This window comes from Haematobia irritans, chromosome 2, assembly GCF_050003625.1.
Source record: "Haematobia irritans isolate KBUSLIRL chromosome 2, ASM5000362v1, whole genome shotgun sequence".
In the NCBI taxonomy this organism is placed as follows: Eukaryota; Metazoa; Arthropoda; class Insecta; order Diptera; family Muscidae; genus Haematobia; species Haematobia irritans.
In genome coordinates, this window is record NC_134398.1 from 1,546,881 (window position 1) to 1,573,650 (window position 26,770).

The 26,770-nt window shown below is 32.7% G+C and overlaps 1 protein-coding gene across 3 annotated transcripts in view; it reads right to left on the reverse strand.

Moving 5' to 3' along the window:
* Positions 1-3,905: 3,905 nt before the first annotated feature.
* The window catches only part of eya (eya transcriptional coactivator and phosphatase 2), a 67,477-nt gene continuing 44,612 nt past the window's right edge, over positions 3,906-26,770 (reverse strand). Inside the window, exons 1-6 of one of the 3 annotated variants that reach the window (XM_075293046.1) lie at positions 17,444-17,766; positions 17,238-17,343; positions 11,019-11,065; positions 5,379-7,346; positions 5,057-5,301; positions 3,906-4,953 (exon numbers count right to left, since the gene is read on the reverse strand). In XM_075293046.1, the coding sequence (XP_075149161.1) occupies positions 4,772-4,953; positions 5,057-5,301; positions 5,379-7,346; positions 11,019-11,065; positions 17,238-17,309 (2,514 nt within the window). In that variant the 5' untranslated portion in view covers positions 17,310-17,343; positions 17,444-17,766 and the 3' untranslated portion in view covers positions 3,906-4,771. The other 2 variants (XM_075293045.1, XM_075293047.1) reach the window with 2 other exon arrangements.

Here is a 26,770-nt window from a genome sequence, read left to right on the forward strand (position 1 = left end):
GTTTTTACATACTTTTAATGGATAATTTTAACTTTTTTTGTTTCAAATAGGGTAAAAACAGAGTAAGAATTCATAAAATGTTACAAATCATTTAAATATTGTCGACAAAAATGCTAAATCCAATCTGAAAAAATTGTGTGAATTTTTGAAAATATTTGAGATCAAACGTTTCCGGCAAGCGTTAGAATCCATTAAAAATTATAAAAAAATATATAAATTATTTATTTGACAAAATATCACAGAATTTTTTAATTTAAATCCAAAACATTGAATTCCGATCACACCTAAAGAAGTGATGCAAATTCAGTATAACGGCTGTTGAAATGGGGGACTTCCGTCCTATGACAAGCCCATGTTAAATTCATCGCTTCTGCGTCAATTTTGCACCACTTCTGGATCCAAAAAGAACATTTTTCTACTACTACTACTGCGGTGTGGATTACGATCAAATCTGGCCTTCATTTCTGGATCATTTTTGGTCTTGTTACCGTTTTTTATGCTGGAGGACTCTAACAAAAGCTACTTCTTGTTTTCCTGTCAAATATAAACCAATCACACTATCACGCTTGAATTCCATCACTTCATTTCTCAATGCAATATATAAAAATGCTTTTAAATAAATAAAATTAGTGACTGGAATAAATCTGTCAATTCACGAGTGGTTTAGAAATGATAGCAAAGTTGTTTGGAATCCATATCGTCCACCCTGTACATAGAATACATGTACAAATCGTGTAATGCACACATGGGGGGTATTTGCATGAATAATAATTCAAGAGAAATAACCGAATATTTTCATACATAACACCATTGTACGGGTTGTTGTCTCAGCTGTATAATGCTGTTATTAACAGTTGTTACAGTTATTGTGATTCGCTATTGTGAATAGCACACACAAACTGTTCTATTCTTTAATAGATGGCGTTGTGTGTACTTTGATAGAAATTATGGTTTCAATGTATACAAACTTCAAAGATTTCCACAATAAAAGTATACACATATAAAAATATGGATATGAACAATTATCACAGAAAATCTGATGATCCGATCATATTAAAAATTATAGCAAAATTCGTAGGAGTTTCGCATTTTCTTTCATTGAAAATTTCTCTTTTTTATCATGCTTAATTGAATTAGGTTTAATAACAAATATTTTGCATATAGAAACTAAGCTCATAATTCCTTGGGATATTGGAACATCCCATTTCACTTTGGACAAAAAGATTTCCTTTGCAGAAAGAAAAGTGCCATCTACGGTGTGCCGACAAACTACACCGCTGTGAATGGACAAACAACAACTGGTCTATGTTGGGAGCATAGACCAATTAAAATAGAGACATACCTTGATAATTCACCATGGTTTTGTTTATTTGCAGAGCGCAGTCATTCCACTCAATTGCGCAGTCAAGTGACTCAATTTCTTTTTGGAAAACGAGAATTATCGTACAAATCAGCCAATCTGCATTACGAAAAAGGTGTGGATGGATAGAATTTTATATGCTTTTTCAATATTTGGTGTTTCCTCAAGAGAACAAAAGAAAGAAAACACAAATAAAGCCAAATTAAAAAATCTCTCATTTGCAGACGAAAAAGAGCCATCTACGGTGTGCAGACAAACTACAGCGCTGTGAATTCACTGTCGTTGTCTATATCTTCCTTGGTCTATGTTGGGAGTTGACTTTCTACGTTTGTGTCTACTGCCCAATAGATGGCGCCATATTCAATTCACTTTAAACTAGAGGTGTGGGCGTGATATGAAATTATAGTGACATGCTGGATCCACGCGTGAATCATCTGAGTCGCAAACAAAATCCCAAGCAACTCTTGTGAATGGGACTAAATACAATATGTTCGTGCTTGAGCGTGAGTGAGATATAACATCAGTTCGTGAATGTGCGCGAGTAAAGTTTCTGCAAAATCACGCTCACGAAAAAAAAATCAAGATTTACTCCTTAATAGTATGTTAATCACGTATATTATCTAAATAACTGAATTTAATTTAGATTTCGAACTATATTATATTTTTGAATTTAGTTACCTTTGCTTATTTCCGGTTGTAAAATGCCGTGAGTGTCGTGAATTGTGTGAATCGTATCGTGAGTACTACTTTTCATTTCGTGAATGTGCGTGAGTGAAAAAGGCATTAAAAATGTGGGTGTTGGGTGAACTTTTGAATATAATTGAATCTAAAGAATGTTTTTAAATTAAAAAAAAAATATTTTTTAAATATTTCAGAAACTACACATATATGATTATTTCATATAATTAGGGTTTTCTTTTTCCCGGACTTTTTCCATTCCCGGGAAAGCTGGATTGTTTTTTTAATTTCCCGGGATCCCGGTCAAAGAAAAACCAACTTTGATGTGGCATACATTTAGACAGTTGAATAAATTAGAAATCGCCTATATAATATATATAATGTTGATCTCTTACATGATCCATAAATCATACTAAAATACAAAATATTTTGTAATATAAAAAAAAAATTACAATGGTTTCTTTCGGTATAGTTCTCGGAAGAACACTATTATTATAGTGCGATTTTTTGTAACTTTAAAAAATAACTTTAATCATATAATACCTCATTTACATTACACTTCCAAAATCCACTTTAACTAGATTTCAATTACCATTTGCCTTATAAAGGAGGAATTTAAAATCCACTTTTAATAGATTTCTCGCCTGTTGTGAATGAGGTATAAATTTGAAATTAAAGAAACTATCTTAATAAAAGTTGGAATTTTCATATTTTATAAAAACATCCTTGTAATGATTATGAAATTATGCAATTGCAAACGTGTGCCACATAAGTTAAAAATGTCCCTTTGTATATAAAGTTTTACGCAGTCTATCAGAATGTCGGTTTAGAGAAATATGACAATCATAAATTGGGAAGCGCAATCATCTTTTTAACAATTGGGAGCCCGTTAGAATCTGGACTAGAACCCGACTATGTGTATGTCCCATTAGGCAACTACTACTGCTTGGTACCGTAGTCATTCACATTACACTTCCAAAATCTACTTTAACTATTGTAAAGAAAAATGTCCCGGGAATTCCCGTTCTTCATTCCCGGGAAAGCGGGAGCGAAAAAGTAGCAAATTCCAGGGAATTCCCGGGATCCCGTTCTCGGGAAAAAAACCCCTTCATACAATCCAATTTGTGGAATTTTCTAAATATTTAATAGATAGATATGCCTCTTATTAACAAATATCGAATCCTGTTTTTATTTCATATGCTGGAAGAAGAGGTAAATGTAGCATATTCTAGCTTCATCGTTTTAATTGCTTTTTCTGTCTGCTGGATCAGAATTATTGACCCTTTTCCTTCCCAGCGTCCGACAGAAATGGGCATTTGAATTTATATATTGAAAAATGCCAAAGAAAAAATTCTTTTGAGCAAACCAGACAAATGCTGAATTAAGTGTTATGTATTTTAAGAAATCGCGCGCGCGAATTATTTCATGTACCCATCAGCAGCATGTCGATCAGCTCATCTCTTTCCAATTTTAATGTTTAGAACAAGATAATAAAACGAATGATGAAAGAATTTAAGGACGAACTGAACTTTAAATTCGAACATTAATTTTTCCCAAAAAATATTGGGCGTTATGGCCGCCTACTTTTCGGGGAATATGACCGCGATGAGAGAGGACGTTAAGGTCAAACTAAAATTGGGCAATATGACCGCCCTAAGGTAGGTCATACCGCCTAAAACTCAGTTTGGGCGATATGTCCATTGGATGTGACCGGTTGCCACCATATCGACCCAGAGTTGAATCGGAGTCGATTGGTGGTTGGTCCGAGAAGTACATAGCCGCACCGTCTGATACAAGAGCAACTTATTATCGCGACTGGTGTTTTACCAAATTGGGTGATATTTCAAATAAACAAATTTCAATCCCATTTCATTTATAATAGTGCAATTTTTATTGATTTTTTTAAATTAATTTATAATTTTTGTTTTTTTTCGGATTTTTTCATTCATTCTTTTTTAGTTGATTTATTTATTTTCTCATCGTTTCTTGTTGTGTTATTTTTTTTGTAATTATAATTTTCATTTGTTTGCTTTTAAATAATTTTGAATAATACATTTTGTAACTAAATATTTTATAATTGTTATTTTCTCTTGACGATGTTGTCTATCGACATTGTTTGTTATGACTAACATTTAATACTAATGCGAAAATACAAATACAGCTACTTATATAAACAAATGTGTGCTTGCTTACTAAACAATATATATCTGTATATATTGATTTATATATCTCTCTATATATATTTGATAAAACCTAAAACGAGCTACTAAAATGTAATCCTTTTTTTTGAAAATAATAAAAATAATATACAATCATTGTACACCAGCAGATCACTAAACTTTAAATATGTGTGTAATATGTGCAATAAATTTTTCATAAAACAAAATAATTAAATTATTTTGTGCTTAATTTTAACTATTGATACCATTACAATAGAAGTGTATGCATGTGTCAAACAGGTTGCTCCTTTCAAACTTAAACTAATAAAAAATACATGTGTAAAATAAATAATCTCTATGAAAACGAAAAAAATCAAAAACAAAAAGTATGAATTATTTTGTACAGAGTTTATGTTGGTTTTTGCTTTTCTTCCTGTTTGTTTTTTTTTTTTTTTTTTGTTCTAGTCTTTAAAATTTAGTGCGTTTTTTTTATCGGAAATACATCTTTTGATTTTTCTTAAAAAATTTACATCGATACTCGTATATGTTGGGTTAAGAAAAATCCGAAAGATTTTCATAAGAAACCCATGTCCAAAGCTGTGTAAAGGGCTCTAATATCACTGTGCGATGATATACGCCAAAAGGGGAAGTTCATGGCCTTGGCAGCTGATTCCTCTTCGGCACCATCTCCTACTACCACATAGGTACTTTTGCGTCCGAAACGGGTCACAATTCGTTCGTAGCACGTTTCTTGACCTACAACAAAGAAAATTAGTAAGATAAGTAAAATTTCTAAAATTGTCATCTTTGCAGTGTTTTAAAATATTTTAAAATTAAGTTATATTTTCGAAACACTTACCTATTTTATGGGCACTATAAATATTTTCAATATTGAAAATTCCTCCTAGACCAAAGAGTAAAACTTTGGCCAAAGCCGGTGCCAATTGTGTTGAAGTTACCAGCACATTAACACAATTTTCACGTTGAGCAATCATATTCAAACATTTTGTGGCCAATGAAGCCCAATTGTCTGTGGCCATTTCTATGTCCTGGCGAATTTGCAGCCAAGCATCTCTTTTGGCAGGACCCAAAAGACCACCAACACTAAAATTTAAAAAAGACGAGAATACGGTTAATGATCTAATCTATTTTTTTTTTTGGGTTTCTAATGAGCTACTTACTTTCCCCTATATGTGTTGTAGATTTCCTTAATTTTCCTATATCTAAATGCCAATTTGCGCATCCAATCCACTCCTCCTCTTACACCTGTGGGCAGGCATAAATTCGGTGGAGCTCCTGGTGGTGCTCCGGTATGGAAACCATCTGTAGCAAAATTATACGTGCTTAAATCTTGACCATTGTCATCTGAAGATACATCATCGATGTGCACTTGATCACATTCCTCGATTTCATTAAAGAAAAAATGGGTATCGGCCAAATTGAAGACCATTTCCTCCATGCGAAACGCTATGGTCATTAAAGCACTATGATCTTTGGTATAACGGCTGGCAAAGGAACCCGAGAGTAGGGTATGGAATATTATTATGGTCTCATCCAAATCCCAAATGAAAACTCTCTCGGGTGGTTTTACGGCCTCACTATTAGGTGTATCGGAGGTACAGCTACGGGTAGGACTAGGCTGTTGGTGGCGGCGTCCCCTTGCTCTACCTGTCTTTCCAGTAGGTGTAGTTTTTGGTAACGTAGCCGCTGTATTGGATGACACCGCATTGCCCGCTGAGGTCATATTATTGTTGGGTGAGATCGGTAGAGGAGAATGTGGCGAATGGGTGTTATGCAAAACCGGTGTAGTCGAATGGGTATCGGTAGGACTCTCCGACAGATTGGAGGCTGCCACATGGAATCCATGACTGGCACTGGAACTTGGAGAGCTAACAGCATAGGGTGAATAATTGGCGGGATTATAGTAATTGCCATATTGATCATTGTAATACGAGGAGTAGTCCTGTTGAGCTGCAGCCGCGGCTGCTGATCCAAATTGGGCAAAATTATTATAACCATAGGCGGTGGGATAAAGCTGAGCTGAGTTGTTATTACTCGATGCGTATGATGAAGTCAGATACGCTCCTGTGGGCTCGAGTTTGGGTGCTGTTCTTCCAGCCGTGGAGTAAGGTGTGCCATAGGTAGAATAGAATGGAGGCGTATACTGCTGCATACTGTTGTAATAATTGTAGTAATCATGTTTGGTGTCGTAGGCCACAGCGGCTGCAGCCGCCACTGCTGATGAATTGACAGCAGCCATGGAAGAAGAACTCAAAGAATTTCCCGGTGAATCTAAACCAACTAGACCCGCAGAAGAGTTCACCGAAGAGCAACTGTATAAGTTGGAAACGGAATTGCCGTTGTTAGGTCCAGATTCGAGATGACCACTTAAAGAACCAACTTCTGCCGAATTCGAGGATGACTGTAAATGCTGTTGTGCCGTTTGTGAGGAATTCGTTAAGCCAGGCGAACGACTCTCTGACTTTACAGAAGGCAGTTGTGTAGCAGACTGATGTTCAGCATTTAACCAGTGGGACATGCCACTGGTACTTAAAGCATTCACCGAAGATGAGTTGGGATTCGAAGAAGAGAGTGTGGTGGAATTGTCATTCGTTGTTGCTGTAGATCCGGCAGCCGACACAGAGGGTGCATTTATTGAATGCTGTTGATATGTGGAGAAACTACTACTGCCTGCGGTATGGGCAAACTGAGAAGTTGAGGTGTTTGAAAGAGAGGGAAGATGATTACTGGCGGTTAGACTGCAGCTACTTGCGCTCAGAGAGGATGGTGGTTGTGGATGATGATGTGAATGCTGTTGGTGAGATTGATGTTGACTCTGTTGATGTTGTTGTTGTTGCTGCTGCTGATGATGGTGTGGTGAATGCTGCTGTTGCGAAGAATGAGTGTGGTGATAATTTGAGAGAGAAGCCAAAGATGTTATGGTGGGTTGAAGAGGTTGTGTTTGGGGTGGTAATGCTAAAGGACTACATTGGCTCGATGATGCCAGTAAGGAGGATGAAGAACCACTGGAGGCCAAAGTTGAGATATTTTGTGAATTCACCAAAGGACCTTGTAAATGCTGCAAATGAGCAGTGGCTGCCGATTGTGAAGTCGTGACTGAATTCTGAGCAGTCGTCTGAGAGCAAAGTCTACAAAAAACAAAGATTAAATTTTGTTTAGAAATAATAGAAAATCATAAAATTCCTTAAAGATCATAAAAATCCCTCTTTAGTCATCAATAACATTTGAATGGCCATAAAACTACAAATTGGCAGCTCTAAGGCTATTCAAAGTGTGTGTGGTGTCCCAATCCCAGGGAAATCAAAAATAAATAAATTTCTTATTGAATGGCCTGTCTGTACAAGAATCGTAAAGTCAAGTGGCTGTAGAAGAAACAAAAAAAAAAAAATAGCTCACACACATTCGAGAGAAGCGGTATGATCTTTAACAGCTAAGCTGTTTGCGCATGCGCAAAGTATTCAAAAAGATTTGTGCCACGGATCTTGTCAAGTGTGTCCCTTTTCCGATAATTTGTAATGTGTTTGTTCGTGTTTTTTTTACGACCACTTTGAAAAATATTTCAGAAAATAATTACAAAGTGTTTTGGGCGACAATTTTCAAAACCAAAGGGAATTTTACAAAAATTTGAAACACATGGAAAACAAATGTTACTTTACAAAATTTTGTAATCGAAGTAAAATAGTTTGCTATCCAATATTGAAATTATTGAGAGTAAAACAAATTTCATATTTAGTATAGCTGTTTAATTATTCCGAGTCTTGGTTTGAATTGAAATTTGAATTTAATGTATTTAATATTTAAAATTTTCGAAAATAATTATATATGAGCACGATTTCATATACAATCGATTATGATATTCTCCTATACGAATTAGTTGTTCTTTATGACAGATTTAAAAACTCATATTTGTCATATTTCTTAAGATATCTTTTTGAAAAACACATGCCTCAGTTTCTCAGAAGCTGAAGAGGAGGGACATGTGGCAGACAAAGTGGTGACAATGTTTTTGTTTGTTCAGTTCAATAGTCGCAATTCAAATTATGGAACTAAGGAAAGTGTTTTAACACTCTCTTTCAATGCACTCAACAAATTCTGGCATTCTCAAAATTCTTCGTTGGCATTAAAACGCTTATGTCTCATCATTCATAATGAGGATAATGGATGCGCGCCCCTTACTTAAGGGATTACCAAAATACTGCACCACGTACACACTACTTGACCTGCAACTAAAAGGACTGCAGCATATAGGTCTTATAAGCAAATGACAGATTACCAAGGTATACTCACTGACTGTGACATTCATTAAACCCAGAAAAATGTTTTCAATATTTTCTTTCAAAATGTTGTGGTGGGTGGACGGAATTGTACCTCTAACCCAGGTTTTATACATCTGCCATGGCTTAGGACTAGCATATTTTTCGATATTATTTCGTCTTCTGTTACATGTTTTGTGTCTGATGCTTTCAATGACTCGTATCCAAATTTTACGCCTAGTTGGAAAAGATTTATCTACAATTTGACACCTCTATCTTCCCAGTTCAGTTTGATTTTAATGCAGGAAAAGGCGAATACTTTGGATTTATTTTCTTTTAAGAATTTGAAACGTATTTTGATTACGTAATGTCAAATGAAACACATAAAAAAATGAGTGATTGTTATACTATTTATGTATCTCACAATAAAGGAAAGCTATTGCTATCATATAAAGGAAAAAAAATCTTAAATGAACTTAAATAAAATTAAGATTAGGAGAAAAATTCATATTCTTTATACAGCAAAATTTGGCAATAGATGCAATTCATTTATGCACACAAAAAAATTTTTCTCTGATTCAATCACCAAATTAATTGATCCAATTAATTTTTTAATTGAAATGTCTTCAATCACGAAAATGATAGTATCAATCACAGTTTTAATTGGGCATAGAAAAAATTCTTGATTAAAAAATTAATTGTTTTTTCAGCAAAATTCAATTAATTTTTTAATTGATTCAATTAAAAATTTAGATGATATTGATTGCAAAACGCAATTAATTTATTAATTAAAAAAGGTAACTATTTTTAATTACTTAGTTAGATTGGCTTTGAGTTTTTATTTGGATTAACAAATGATTGTTTGAAATACATTTTTAATTAAAAATTAAAAAAAAGTCAGAACTCTTTTTAACTGAATTAGTCTTCCGAATTTGATTAAAAAGTTAATTGTATCAATTAATTTTTTAATTAAAATTTTTAAAATGTTCAATCATTGACTAAATTAACTTAATGTTTCTATCATGATTAAAAAGTTAATTGTATCAATTAATTTATTAATTGAAAAAATTTTCAACTTCAATTAACTTTTTAATTGGAAATATTTTGGTGATATTTTTTTCTGTGTGGGAAAGATATAAAATGTCTGGGCCAAATATTTGAAAGTTCTTCCTAAATCATTACTTTTAATGTACATCCAAAAATGTTCTACTAGAGATGGACTTAATTTTCACTTCACAAGAAGTCCTTTTAAGGTGACAATAAAAAGACTTTGATTTACGTAGTTTTCGCACGAAATTGACATTTTCGAAATTTTAATGTGTATACAAATAATGGAAATTTCCAAAAAAATATTCGATACACGCTACAATCCATTTCTCGGCAGACGTTGAATTTCCCAACAAAAAAATTTGGAAGTTCTTCCAAAGGCACAACTTTAAAAGCACTTCCAGAAGATGTACTCCCAATGATGTTCTTTATTTTAACTACCCAGGAAGTTCTTTTAATTCAATTTTTTATATCTTGGTTTTTCATACTTTTAATGGGTAATTTAAAATTTTTTTTGTTTCAAATAGGTTAAAAACAGGGTAAGAATTCATAAAATGGTAGAAATCATTTAAATTTTGTCGAAAAAAATGCTAAATCCAATCTGAAAAAATTGTGAATTTTTGAAAATATTTGAGGTCAAACGTTTCCCACAAGCGTTAGAATCCATTAAAAATTTTAAAAAAATTATACAAATAATTTTTTGACAAAATATCACAGACTTTTTGAATTTACATCCAAAACATTGAATTCGGATCACACCTAAAGAAGTGATGCAAATTCAGTGCAACGGCTGTTGAAATGGAGGACTTCCATCCTATGACAAGCCCATGTTAAATTCATCGTTTCTGCGTCAATTTTGCACCACTTCCGGATCCGAAAAGAACATTTTCATTACTTTTTTGGCGACGCTTTTTCGCTGGGTTGAGATAAAATACTTACTAGTTTAATTTAAAACGTCTTTATATACATCCAAAGAAATAATACTTTTTACCAGAACGAAATTTTAGATAAACTAAATTCCCCTTTCCTATAAAATATTTTCTTTACGAGCACATGAATCCACATTTATGGATAACGATAGTCTCTAATCTTTTTTATTTGCGTTTACAGAAAATTTCTTTCCGTCAAAAGAAAACTTCTCTTGTCTTTCACTTCTCTCTTCTTTAAGTGTAGAGATATAATTCGAAAAATCCTTAGTTTTTTAAAATGAAATCCGAGATACTGAAATAGCATCACATCAGAAGTGCTAATGCGAAATCAATGCAACGGATGCTTAAAAATATTAAAAAAGAAAATTTTACTGCTTTTTTGGATACGCTTTGTTTTGGTAAGAAGTTAAAAAGCGAAATTCAAAGTCAATGCTATTATTAAAAATTGATTTTGCCCTTTTTTAAATTCATCAAAATTTATTTAGTTTGTAGTCTTTACGAATTCTCAATCTGTTGAAATTTTCTCTTCAAATTATCCCCTTCAAAAAATATTTGATTAAATTTTACTTACCGATTTCTATCATTTGTCTCCGTGGGCTCTGGCTTTGGACGTTTAACCTGAAATTAGAAGAGCAAAATACCATAGTTATTTTTTATGCTGTACTCGAGCTTAGGGTTTTCATGTTGTCATCTTAAAACAATCTCGAAAGAAAAAAAACTAATAAACAAGAAATACAATAAAAACGGAAAGTTACTTAAAGGAAATGTTGTGGTCACAATGACATTAAATACCAGGAGTATTTTGCGTGTCTGCCAACATGACATTTCATGCAAACGTGCGCTCCTCCACTTTGCGTGCACGAACGCATCGTGGACTCCCCACATTTTCGTTAATGCCCAGCAAGAAGTGGGCTTAAAGGGTATTTAAAGAAATTTTAACATATTTCAGTGACACATTTCAATACTCTATAAATTATTTTGCATTGCCATGCAAACGCCAATGGTCCTAACAAATGGAGTTGAGTTTTGAAGTTTTGTGAAGAAGCAAAACAAAAAACAAAGCAAAAAGGTAACACAGACGATGGACAAATCGAATGGAAACCGGCTGAGAAGTCCGTTTTAAATGTCCAATGGTTGCCTTGTGACCATCTGTTAAGAACTTTCGGATTTTAAAATGAAGTCATATCTACCAGGTATTCTCAGTTTGTCACAAAGTCGAAGAGACTAAAACATGAACATTTTAATTTGATAAATTCTTTTAATTTTACCAAACTACATTAATTCAATTAATATTAAATTAATTTCAAGTCTAGGGATAAACTTACACCTTGAAGCTTCGAAAATAAATCACACTTCTACCTATTCTGTTACTTCGAGTTTCTCTTATAGTTTTGTGTAGTATGTATCCCTAGTGCATACTGCCTCGTATTCCAATTAACTTGTTAAACCATAAAATTATTTATAGGTTTTTAAGTGTCTCAAGCGGCCATTGAATGTTACTGATAATATGCTGAATGTTAACTTTTGTGACTTAATCGTGCTGTGGGTGAGCTTTTAATTAAAACAGGATTAATGAGGCCTAAACAAAACGGCAAATGGCTTAATCAGCATAAATGGCCTAAAACGAGACTTGCCCTGTTCTCATGCAAGCTTGCGTTTCTAGCCCACAACAATGAGGCGCTATGCTTTCATTTCTCTTTCCCTGCAAACCACCTCTCCGCCACCCCATACCACCGTAAACAAATAGCAAACCAGAAAACAATTGACTCAGCTTTCCAGGAAAAAGACTGCCATAAAAAGGTGTCGCCTTCATTATCACAGACATCCAGTTAAACTGGGCTTAAATGCGATTATGATTGTAAACATTTTTTACATACCTAAACAAAAATATGCAATTTTTTCCTAACCATTTGCATAAAAAATATTAATAAATATACAATATTTTGATGGGAAAATTTAAACACGAAATTTATTGTGTGTCTGTGTCCAAACACCAAATTTTTTGTTGTTGTAATTTTTAGGTGGTTTTTGTTCTTGTTCTGGGCAGCTAGCTAGCAGGTTGGCTGGTTTACTGGCTGTCTTATCTCAACAACAATTAAAATTAATAATAAAAAAGTAACACCAAAATTATGCAGATGAAGTGGACGATGGAGAGGAGATGTGGATGACAATGATGAAGATCACGATCTGTTAAGTGGCATATGTTTGTTTGCCGGGAATGCCAGTATGTGGTATACAATAACAGAACACTGAGAAAATATTATAATTGCTGTTTCTAGTTTCGATTTTTATACCCAACACCATAGAATGCTGATGGGGGTATAATAAGTTTGCCACTCCGTTTATTGTTTCAATGGTCCAATCTTCTTTATATAGCTTTAAAGATTAAGTAAGATTGAAAATTTACCTTAATTATGGCGTTTTTCTCATTTTAGGTAAACTGTCTTAGTTTTCAAAAGTCTCTTTAAGAAGATAACGAAATAAGAAAGTCAGAACATTAAATTCATATTAACCAAATTTTAACATACGTTTACTTGGAGCCTGTGCCATAGCTCGCCCGCTGTACCAGCGGTCTATGTCCAGAGCGATAGGTGTAAGATGGTATTAAGGACAGTTTCACACATTTATCATAAATCAAAAATTGTATATAATCGCGTTCTAAAACTGCTGCTTAAATCCTCTGAACATTTCATGGCTTATACCCAAGGTTGCCACAACTGGTAGTATTCTACCAGCTGTGGTAGATTCTTTACACATAAAATAATATTATAATTTTTGAGCTAACAATAAATTGTTGTTACAGAAATTTTTTAAGTTCAACAAAATTTTTGTTGGTATAACAAAATGTTTGTTGATATAACAAAATTATTTGCTAAAGTGACTAAAATCGTAATTGTATTTACAAATTACGTTGTTAGCTAAAATTTAAACAATTTTAATTGTATTGACAATCAAATTAAATGATATTTTTTATGTGTACTGTTTGGTAGATTGGTCGAATTCTTGATGTTTTGGTAGATATTGCAAAATCTTCCTCTCCAACTAAGAAGCACCTCAGTTTCTATATATAGAAATGTAATTATGAAAAAATATTCTATAGAAATAAAATTTTCAATAGAAATAGAATTTTGAGAAAATTTTCTATATAAATAGAATTTTGAGAAAATTTTCTATAGAAATAAAATTTTGAGAAATTTTTCTATAGAAATAAACTTTTGATAAAGTTTTCGATAGAAATAATATTTTGAGAAAATTTTCTATAGAAATAATATTTTGAGAAAATTTTCTATAGAAATAAAATTTTGAGAAAATTTTCTATAAAAATAGAATTTTGAGAAAATTTTCTATAGGAATAGAATTTTGAGAAAATTTTCTATTGAAATAAAATTTTGAGAAAATTTTCTATAGAAATACATTTTTGAGAAAATTTTCTGTAGAAATAAACTTTTGATAAAATTTTCTATAGAAATAATATTTTGAGAAAATTTTCTATAGAAATAAACTTTTGATAAAATTTTCTATAGAAATAAACTTTTGATAAAATTTTCTATAGAAATAGAATTTTCAGAAAATTTTCTATAGAAATAATATTTTGAGAAATTTTTCTATAGAAATAAACTTTTGATAAAATTTTCTATAGAAATAGAATTTAGAGAAAATTTTCTATAGAAATACAATTTTGAGAAAATTTTCTATAGAAATACATTTTTGAGAAAATTTTCTATAGAAATAGAATTTTGAGAAAATTTTCTATTGAAATACAATTTTGACTTCAAAATACAATTTTTTTATAATTTTGGTATTTTGGATTTTTGGTATAATTTTCTTCAAATTTTGGTAGATTTTTTTTGCGCGTGTGGCAATTTACCAATAATATACAATACAATTTTGTTCAGATCATATAGCTTCATTGTTAAATCAACATGATGAAGTTGAACGCTAGTTTTGAATCAAAGCAATAAACCAGATATTATGAATTTTCTTTTCATTTTTTCTCTCGGTTTATATATATATATACAAGAAATGGGGGACCTCGTTTTTCTCCTGGTGTTCTATGCACCCGTCTCCAGTTTTTTTTTTTCAACTTGAAACACAACAGCAACAAAACTGTCAACTAATTTATGGCACAAGTCGCCAAACAAAACATTAAAATATATAAAACAAAAACATCAGCAGCAACAACAACAGCGATAACCTGCATTTAACCTGCACTCTTTGGATACGGGTAGAGTGTGCTCAGCATCATCGTCGAAATCTGAATGATCGGCAACAAATTTTAGAGATACCAAAAAGAACAACACAAGCCTAACACCACCTTAAAAAATACCTGTTTAACCCTTGAAGAGCATTGGGTTTTGGGAGCTCAACTCTCATAGCCTCACATTAACTTGGCTGACAGATTTTAATCTTTCGTTGAGTAGTGCTTGTTTGCCCTGTGTATATTTTGTTGTTGTCTGTATTCAGGCCTGAACATTTTTTGTTGTATTTGTTTTCGTTTATTTTTGGTGACAGATTTTCTTTGGAGATAAATTATTAAAAAATTTTTGATTTGTTATTATTCATAATTCGAGCTGTGTATTTTCTCCTCCTCATTAATTATCATTAAAGAGTTATTGATTTTCGTGGGTACTGAACGAATACTTTCTTTTTGTATGATGGAAGGGGTTGGGGAGGGTTATCATACCTTTGGTTTGTTGTCGTTAAGGTTTCCTCAATTTGTTTTCCATTAAAATGACTTATGAAGTGCCAATTTGAAAAAAAGAGAAAACCATTTTTGGATGTTGGTTCTCACTGGTCTGGCTGGAGAACACTAGCCCACTTCCCTTCAGGGTGATTGTAATCTTAAGAAGATTTGAAGTCATTTCTCTCTGGTATGCTTAGCAGTGGCTCAGACTGTTATCGTCCTTATGAAATCATGGCCATTCATTAAAAGTGATTAATTTTATTTTTCCTGCGTCTTGGCCACATAAAAGGATAAAATTTGCTAAAGGGGTGGTGATTTCAGTGTTTAAAGTGTTAGAGTGTTGAGTGGGATCCTCACGATCAAATGCAAAATGTTGGCAGCTGTCACCTTAAGCTCCTAGGTATTCACTGACTTGTCATCAGATAATAATTATTTTTATGTTGATAAAACACAAAGCCAAGAATTAACTGTGATATCGTTCATTCATTGGCAATATTTGTTAAGCGGATTGCGATGGTGCTCTTGATGAATTTAGTTTTATTTTATTTCCTAATCTTGGTTTTACTGGTTGAATCAAATTTGCTATGAATACATTAACGTTCCTTTCAATGTTATTTGAAATAACAGTTTTGCGACAAAAATGTTACATGTTCCGGTCTAAAAATAACATTTTGCTCTTGAAACATGTTTAAGGTGATAATATTCCTTCTCTGGGTGTGGCATAAAATAATATTCAGTAAGAATGCATTAAATCAATTTCCCAGAGTATCTTCAAAGGCTACTATGATGCAATAGTTAGTATGCTCGTCATAGATACCTGTGTCTAGGTCTCTTTTAATGATTCAATCTAACAAAAATAGTATCGGCCAGAAAGTAGTTCCCCTCTTATGACATCACAAGGGTCCGATTTATGACAAACAAGTAAAATAGTCTTTGTGAGAAGGCCAACTTGCCTCAATAAACTATGTGTTACAGATTTTTTTTAAATAAAGTTTTTAATGGTTCCATTTTTTTTCATTAAATTAAATATTTTTGAATTGATCATGATTATAAAATGTATTCTCAAGATAACTTCATAACCAAGATATCCTAAATGTTGATTAATTTCTGTTTATAATGATGGATGTATTGCCGTCGTTAAAAATTCCTTTGTTTTTAATTCCAATTGAAACAATTATAATTGATCTGGAGAGCTAGTTTTCCAATTATTGGGATAACTCATGCAGCCAAGTACAAGAAATTCAAATTTACCTAATTTTTCAGACGCCAACTAAAACAGCAAAGGACTCTTAAAGATATGTAACCTTGTCAATACTGTGGTGCGTTGAAATAAACTTCGTTTGATTTGTAATTACATTTAGTAAATGTATACTCCAAATAAAATCCCACCTTTATCTTCTTTAATGGTTCAAAAGTAATGGAGTTACTTTGCCTCAGTGCCTGAAGAAATGTTTTGATTAATAAACTATATCCTGTACGAACCATATCTGTTGAAGAGCTTTTAGTTTGTGGTTGAAAGTATCTATCCTTTTTCCGAAATCCATATTAATATTAGACTACAATTAATTGACCTTCTAATTTAAGAAAATACATACAATAGATGACAATCGATTATAAGAATTTTTTTCTAAACAACAAGTTAAATACATTTAATTTTATTTCGACAAATATTAATGTGTTACCATGTCCGAAAAATTAGGTCTTTAAATATCTATGACAACCACCATTAAGTCGAATGAGTAGAACATAGATTTCAGGCCATCTATTAAATTCTACATTTTTGAAAAATCAGGTTATTGCGTACATTTCAGAGATTATAGAGTATAAAATGACTTTCACTCATTTGCTGATTTAGCTGAACAATTTGTGATGTTCTTCCTAAAAACCTATTAAATTATAATTTGTTTAGCTTGTCGTTTGCACATTCTTCGGCAAAACCACTCACAGGTGGATTATTGTTCATAGAATGGCTAGAAAACGGCCTTGAATTTGAAATATTTAAAAAAAAATGTAATATGTCAATTGTTTGCTATATGTAAATGTTAATTGTTGTTTGTATTATTTACTATTTATATTTATGAATGAATATGTATTGTAAGAATATACCTTAGGCTCAATCATTTTATCAATTAATCCACATCGAGGAGCTGAATAACTATAGGGCATTATGGTCACCATATTTTCGACAAGCAACTATTTTGTTTTTGCCAAACTTCAATAGAGTAGAACACCAATTTTGTTTTCAATAAATTGCAATTTTTTCTTATGTGCTATCATAGGACACACTTGGTGATATGAAAAATACAACTTACAATTCACAATTGCTAAAGGATTGATTTGAATCAGAATTTAATCAGAATTGAATATTTTGTGTGTTTCTTTTGGCTTTTGTGTTCAATGCAACTGCCGCCGGTTGGAACGATTTCATTTGATAAGGTGCACATTCACTTAGCACTTAAAATTTTCTTTCATTTTGGTTTGTGGGTGGTTTTAAATTTCAAATATTATGTAGTTGTTGTTTTCTATTTGTATTGTGTATATATATTGTAATTGTTTCTTTTTCTGCTGTATTGAAAGGTTTTCTCGATTTATAAAATTGTAATCTTATTCCCGAATCGCTGGGCGTTTGTTACGGTTTGAGACTCTCGAGAAAACTGAATTCCTTTTTGAGACTCAAACTTCCTAAGTCACAGCAACACAACGCATGCACTCAAAAACGTTGTGTATGCATGTGTGTGTGTGTTTTTAATAACACTCATCAAACCAATACCATCAAAGTCCATGGAACATTTTTCTCTATTATCTCACACTTAACTTCCCTTGCCATATACCAGAATATGTGTGAGTACCACACTGCTGATTTTTTCACTCAATCCGGTTTTATTTTCACTCAGCCAAACAAGATGTTATGGTTAAATCGGCATAGTTGGTTTTTGTTTGTTGTCTCATTCTCGCCGCCATGCATATGGGAAATTAAACTCCGCCCAGATATGTATGAACGCAGATGTATTCGTTTATACCTATTGTAGTAGAAAATGATTCCTTTCTTTTTTATAATTTGATGTGTATTACGTCTCGTTAGTACTTCGACAGTGGGTGGAAAATATTTAAACGTAAACTTAAAGATCCATTTCTTTCAAAAATATTGAAATTTGATTTTAAGGAAAATACATATTCATACGCAGCATCTTTGTTTTCCTATTTATTACCACATTATAAGAATCGAAGTTTGAGTCAATTTTGGAAACCTACAAAACCCGATTAATCGAATCAGCAGATTACAAAAAGTGGAGATATTCTCCAAAAAAGATTTTTGTGCTAACACCGAAAAAAAATTCAACTATTTTATACCCGGAAAAAAAATATTGTCGTGAGATCAAATATTTCATGTCTTTAACATACGAATGCAATTTTTGCTTAGCATAGAAGACGCATTTCTCTAATATGTTATAAAGCTTTTTTCCTTGTCCAAAAGTCTATAAACTTTTCAATGAAGTCGTATTGTCCTTATAATTAAGTGATTTGACTTAAAAAATGGGTATCATAACATGAAAGAAACAATTTTGGGCTTTACTTTAATAATTCAGAAAAATTCTTTAAAATTAATGAAATTGTCTTTAAATTTGTTGTCTTTTTGCATCTTGACTACAAAGCAAAAACTCGTTCCAATATAGGACATGTTTTTCAACACTTTACTTTAAAGACGTTTTTTACTTGAAACATAGCATAATTTCTACTGGAAATCGAGTCTGAATTTCGAAATTAAAGTTGTCGTTATTTCGTTTTTAAAGGACATTGATAGCATATCAAGAAAAAAGGCTGATAAAACAAAAAATTAAATTTGCTTCCTAGAAGCAAGTACACAAAATTCAAATTTAAAAGAGAATTGTGTCTTAAAAGTATCCTTACTTGTATTCTCCGCTTCTTTGGCTCGAAATCAATAACAAAATTTTTAAAGTTAAATCAAAATCTTTGGAACCGGGCATGCTTTTTTTCAGTGTACGGAATAACTACGGAATTTTTTTCTGTGCGATTTAAATCAATGCCGTTTTTTATCAGAATATCTAATATATCGAACTCCTATCGAAATAATCATTTAAGAAGTTAGCGTTGATAAATAACGATAATGAAGTGTACGTTTGTTACTCATTTCCGGCATAAAATAATTTTGCAAAGATTAAGGGATTGTAGTTACGAGGGAAACTTCTTAGCCTATGAAAGAGAATAGTTAGCTTTTCAAAAATATTTTTATTTTTCAATATAATCTCCTGAAATTTCAATACACTTAGTCCAACACTTTTCTAGCAATTCTATCCCTTGATTAAAATAGTTTTCTTCAAGGTCTTCAAAATAGTGGTTTACAACTGTAATTGCATCTTCATTTGAGGTAAAACGCTTGCCAGCAAGGAATTTTTTTAGATTTGGGGATAAGTAAAATCACTGGGAGCTTAATCAGGAGAATAAGGTGGGTGGTCAAGCAACTCGTACTCGTTGATTTTAGCCATTGTTAAAACACTCTTGTGCGCTGGTGCGTTGTCTTGATGAAAAATTATTTTTTGTGTAGTAAGCCAAGACGTTTTTCTCGAATTTGTACATTTAATTGATCCAAAAGGTTGCCCTTTTGCAGGTAGTCAATCAATAAAATACCTTTGAAGTCCCAAAAAACCGTTGACATAACCTTACCAGCCGATTGAATTGTTTTTGCCTTCTTTGGGGCACTTCCTCCAGCCTCAGTCCATTGTTTGGATTGTTCTTTTGTCTCTGGAGTATAGTGGTTGATACATTTCTCATCAACAGTTATGAAACGACGCTTAAAATCAATTTTATTTCGCTTAAAACGATCCAAACAAGCTTGAGAAATGTTCATTCTTATTTTTTGATAGACTGTTAACAAATGCGGCACCCATCTTGCAGAAAGCTTTTTGATCTGTAGTTCTTCATGCAAAATTAAGTGGACTCGATCATTTGAGATGCCCATAATATTAGCAATTTCTGCAATTTCTGTTGTTGTTGCTGTTTTTGGACGTCCACTACGTGGTTCATTCAACGCTTATACGACCACGTTTAAATTCAGCAAACCTATTTTTTACTGTTGCATATGAAGGAGCACTTTCACCTAACACATTCACCATATCGTTATGAATTTCTTGTCCCGATAAACCTTTTTTATGTAAATATTTAATGACAGCACGCATTTCTAATTTTTCCGTTGTAAAAAAATTTCGGATGCGTCTTTTTTGAACACATGTTTCTATATGAAGGAGTTGTCAGATCGAAACAAAATTTAACATGTGTTCATAACAGAGATGGAAGTTTCCAAAACACTTAACTTTTTTTCTCTTTATACCGCGCTTTTTGTGCTAGGCTAAGAAGTTTCCGAACTGCCCTCGTATATGAGAGATGAATTAGCATATAACACCCGAATTGAATTCGCCTTAGCCAGCTATGAAGCATGTGTATAGTCAAGCTTGTGGAGATTGGTATCTGGCATTTTCTTTTCAATAACTTAATAATACTAATTTCTTGATCTTCATGTCCAATAAGCTGATATTAAAATTGTAATAATATATGAAAACCCCTCAATGACAACATGTGGTATAATTGTAGACTTGATATTTGGCAAAAATCAAAAAACAATTCATCACTACAGACATACCAAGATCATAAAACAATGTGCAATAAGGAATACTCTGAGTATTATACGTTCGCGCAAAGACACTTGTAAAAAGAGGCAGCAGTTACACCGAAAGAATTCTTTTCGTTAAATTGGGTTCGCCTACGGTTGGCGTCTTTCCAACGTTTATGAAAAAAAATTTCTTCCAAACAAACGTTAATAAAACTGCAAACGACATTCATGGGCTTAAAATTTCGTTTGAGAGGAAATATATATTGCAAATATATATATTGAGCTCGACTACCAATTAATTATTTTCGAAAATCCTCGTTTGAAACTCATTTTGACCAATTTGATTATACCCTAAGTGTGTCTTTAACATGAGACAACCACCTTACCTAACCAAATCAAATATGCAATAGGTTAAAGTGGCAGCGCGAACTATTCAGTCCATTGTGATAAGTTTGCAATTCCTTCAATAAAGCACACCGCCCTCCACCGCTTATCATAATTGAAAATTACCTCTCAGTACCACCGCCCTCATCAACGATAACACGATTTCTTGATTATTGAGAACATGTGCCTATGATTTTTGTACAATCATAATCATTTGCATCATTTATTTATTTTAAGTACCGACAACTTGCAAGACATGTAGAAAAAATGTTCTGATACAACAAACCACACAAAGTTAATCATTATGCCATAATTACAAATTCCTCTGGTCATTATGGAATGTGTTTAAGGAGCAGAAAATGATTTCTTCAATTCCCGGGAACTGTGTTGGTGGTCAGTTCATCGTTCCTAATTCACCAGCCACAAATGGCAATGGCAAACAACTTGGACTCCCAAAGAATAATAAACATTGTACCAAGCGAGGAGTACTCATCATAGTTACTTGTACTCCCACTCCTTCAACAGTTGCAATATATGTTGCAAGCACTTGGATCGAATCGAATCAAACCAAACAAACGCTGGACAAACACTTGTATGCGGTATATGGCTATCATATCAAAGGGTATGTGATGGTCCCTTTTGTTTGTGGAAGAGTTCAAGTAAGAAGCGAAGTTTGCAAAAAAAACCAAGTTTGTTTATTTTTAAATCCTCGGCACTCATGTGATTTTGAATATTTATTGAAGTGCTACTGGAATGGGATGAGTTGGGGTATGGCTATAAACAATATCATCCTGACGTTGTATAAATAACCCAACATAAATATGCTTCTGTATGCCCACACTATACAATCAGGCATCATAAGAGATGGACAGTTGGCTCTTTGCAATTTCAATCCTATGTGGGTGGGATGAATGAACAACACGTTCAAGATCTAAGTAAAAATTTTATAAATAGCTTAGCAACGCCGATAGAACAGTTTCCCCGAGATGGCTTCGGTATGGATTTGACTTTCAACCTGAATGTGACGAGGCCAGATATTAAACGCTTCAGTTTCTATGTTTTGGCTTCAACCTAAAAATTTACTGAACCCATTAATTTCTGATTTAAATTTTTCTTTCTACAGCCTCTAGTTGCAAGTACTATTAAATCTAAATTTCTTATAATTTGTAATTATATCAAATTATTACTTAAATAATAAAATATTTTTAATTGAAATTGCTTTAATCAGGGAGATGATATTTTATCAATCACAGGTTTTTCATATTAATTTATCAAAATCAAATTCTTAAGATTTGCAAGAGAACATAATTTATTTAAAATTCCTTTTCATAGAACAAAATACACTGAAAAAATATCAATCTAATATGAAAGATTATACAACCCTAATCTTAGGATAATCAATTTACACAATATTAAGAACGCATTTCTAAAAAAAAATGAAATTTTTTGTTTTATTTTTATGACCACTTAGGTTTTATCAGATATTTGTTTATATTAATTGTAACAATTGTAAGTAAGAATTAAAATCTACAATTAATGAAATTTAAATAGAATTTTTCTCTACAGATATTTCAAATAAAAAAAAAATTATCTGGAAAAGGTCGGACGAAAGAAAAATGATAAAATAGACTTGTTTTATTTGCATTTATACACATTGACCTAAACAGCCGATTAGAATAAATAAAAATCTAATGAAATTTTAATTAAAAGGGAGCTTATAATCTCTGTTTCAAACATTTGTTTCGGTAAATTTAGGATAGGATTTTTGAAATTTGCGCCCCTCTGTTAAAGTCGTATGTCTTTGATTTAAGGCAAATTTTCCTTAAAGTAAAGAAACATATTTTTGATTTTAAGAAATCGTTTTTAAATTAACTGATAGGCTAAGACGTATTTTAAGGATGCTGATGTGAATACCTTTGTTGATATACCGCAAAAAGAGAATGAAAATTAGATAAATGTGATTTGTATACTAATTTGAAATTTATGGAGACTAGATTTAAAGCTAGATAGCCCCCTTAAAAATGTTCTTTGGCTAGGAATCAATACTAAAATCCTTAACGGAAGGTCAAAATCTTTGGATCCAGTAAACATGTTTTTGAGTGTACGGGAAAATGAACCCTTAACGCGGTGCCTCAGTTTATTCCATTGCAAACCGAATACAGTGAAACCTCCTAAAGGTTGACACCCACGGTCGCCTAAATTTTGTCCACCTTTGAGAGGTGTCCAGGTATGAGAGGTTAATTTTAATGTGTTAATATAACAAACGTCCCCAGACAACTGTCCATGTTTGGGAGCTGTCCGGGTTTCAGAGTGTCCAAGTTTGAGAGGTTTGACAGTATATGTAAACACTTTTAAGCACAATGCTGAATATTTAGATATGTGGCCTGATTCTCATCTATTTCACAGACATCCTTGTATAAATTAATATACAATTGAATCGTAAACTTAATTAGGGAATAGACCCAACTCATCAAGTGGCCTATTTCCCAATGAACAATGACAAAACATTCAACATAAATATTTCATAACAGACACATCCAGCTCCAAATGAGCTTCCGCATGTGTCAATTCCAACAAATTTGCAAATTCGTCATTTATATGGGAATGAGTTTAAAAATTCATCAGCTATTGCTGGCGTTTATTTTAATGACAAAACAAACAACAAAATGCTGACACCCTGACATTCATAAGCTAGTTTCAAAAGCAAAACTACATAAAAGTTGCACAACAAATTCATTAATAAAAATATTGTCGAATGTAGGACACGATGTAGGCAAGCATACAGCAATCGAGTACAAGCTTGGATTCAGTTCTCAAGCCAGTGGTTTTAAAAACGCAGCCACCACCAAAATGGAAGAACCTATTTGCCGCCGATGTCATGATCTCAAATGATTAATATCTCCAGTTATGCAATGACCAAATAAGTCGTAAGTTTTTGTTTATATTTATTTTTTTTTTTGTAGATTGTTCAAAAAGAAATCTAAGCGTTTAATTATGACTGTCAAATCATTGTTAAATTCCTCATTATTTACAGACACAAAGTTTACTTTGAATTCTGTGGGTTCCTTAAAGGCTGTCAATGCTTGAAGAAGGCTTTTTTCTTAATTGAATCTATGGCAAATTAACATTGCCGAAGTCAAACAGTTGAAGATAATTTTCCGCTTGAAATTGATCTGCTAACGAGTGCCAGCATTAAATTTTCTTTAAGAGTCTGTGATTTCCCCTATATACCATATATATGTGTGTGTATGTGTTGGTTTGTGTAAGAGTGAGGCTTTAAATCGTTTTAGCACGATCGTGAGACACCATGTCGTCAATTATATCTACCACTGCGATCTTAAGAGCTTTAATGGGAGAGAAATATTCAAAGCAGAAACAGCACAGTGTTTCGTTGTGTCCATACATAAGGCCAAATATTATATTGCTTATTAAAATGGTTGGTGAAAAACTCACTTAAATGTAACATTGCTATTCAACCAAATCTCGAAAATCCTTGAAACCCTTTCATATAAAAAAACAGTTGTCACTTTTTTTGTAAAGAGAACTGACTTTGATTTTCGAAACAATTTCTCAGATTTTACTCCGCTTTGTAGTAAACCACCAAAAAAAGGTTGTAATTGGAATGTCATTATTAATTAGACTTTGTGTGAACTATTTTATAAAAAAAAGGGTTACATCTTTGAAGAAATCCTCGGCAAAAGTGATCAAACATGTCTTAACCCTTAATCAATTGAAAGGTCATAATTGGGTCAAGAAGTCTTAGGTTAAGGATAACGAGGTCGTTAACATCACCACATGGCGACCTTTGTATAGGATATGCATGTTATTGTCCTTCATTCCAATGACATATTTTCTAAATCAAATTCTCTACCTATTATAAAACGCATCTTCAGTGAAGAAATTTGTCTTGTTGGATTAAGGGGTGATAAGGTCAAAAATTAACAATTAAATTTTTTAAATGAAACGATAAATTCTACGAATGGAAAAAGATTCGAAAGAAAATTATAGATGTCACAAAAATTAAAAAGTTGAACCTAGAAGAATTGTGTTTTAACCAACTGTTGTGATCACCGCTTATGACGGTGAGAAGATATTTGACGTTGTTAGCTTACCATGGCCTTGTTCAATCCTAGTTTCGATCAAATTCAAAAAGTTTTTCAGTGATGGCTTATCCCAACTAAGTTTCAAAGCTTCTCTGAGGGGTTTCGACGGAAAGTGAATCCCGTTCGGACTCGGTTCTTTGTTATTGAAGTGAGCATAGAATTGATAAGAAGGAAGTTCACCACTTGTGGTACCACAATGGAATGAATAGTCGTAAGTCATGCAAATCCAAGTATAACAAGTATATACAGCAGTAAGTTCGGCCGGGCCGAATCTTAAATACCCACCACCATGAACCAAATATTAGGATTTCCTTTGAAATTTCAGGAAGGCTTGAGGACTTGAGGAATATAAATTTAAAAATTTCACCTATGAGGACTATATCAGATTCTGGATTTATAAGAACCATTTTTGTTTGAGTTTTAGAGGAATCATAAACATCTCTTCTAAGTGTGCAAAAAAATTATAAAATAACGTCTTGATTTGAAATCTTAAATCTGTAGATTTTCATTGAGTTTCAAGAAGTGAAGTCGCTGTATATGAAGGCATTACCAAAAGGACCGATAAAAACTTAATCCGATACACGTTTTTGTGAGCCTAAAATACCAGAATATTTACAATTTCAAGCAAACTACGGTTTCTAGAAACCCAAGGAGGTAAATCAGGGGCTATACTAAAATATGGGGCTATACTAAAATATGGACCGATATTCACCGTTTTCGGCACACCTCTTTATGGCCCGAAAATACCTCTAGATTCCAATTTCAGGCAAATTGGACAAAAACTCCGGATTATAGAAGCCTAAGAAGTAAAATCGGGATATCGGTATATATGGGGGCTATATTAAAACATGGACCGATACTCACCATTTGTGGCAAACCTCTTTATGGTCTTAAAATACCTATAAATTTCCAATTTCAGGCAAATGTATATAAACTACGGATTCTATAAACCCAAGATGTAAAATCGGGAGATCGGTCTATATTGGGGCTACACTAAAATATGGAACGATACGAACCATCTTCGGCACACCTTTTGGTGGTCCTCAAGTACCTCTAGATTTTCAATTTCAGGCAAATTGGATAAAAACTACGGTTTCTATAAGCCCAAGACCCCAAATCGGGAGGTCGGTTTATATGGGGACCATACCAAAACATGGACCGATACTCACCATTTTTGGCACACCTCTTTACGGTTCTAAAGTACTTCTAGATATCCAATTTCAGGTAAATAGGATAAAAACTGCGGTTTCTATAAGTCCAAGAAAAAAATCGGGAGATCGGTCTATATGGGGGCTATACCAAAATATGGACCGATACTCACAATTTTTGGCACACGTATTTGTGGTCCTACAATACCTCTAGATTTCCAATTTCAGGTAAATTGAATAAAAACTGCGGTTTCTATAAGCCCAAGAAGTAAAATCGGGAGATCGGTCTATATGGGGGCAATACTCACCATTTTTGGCACACCTCTTTATGGTCATAAAATATCTTCAGATTTAAAATTTCAGGCAAATTGGATAAAA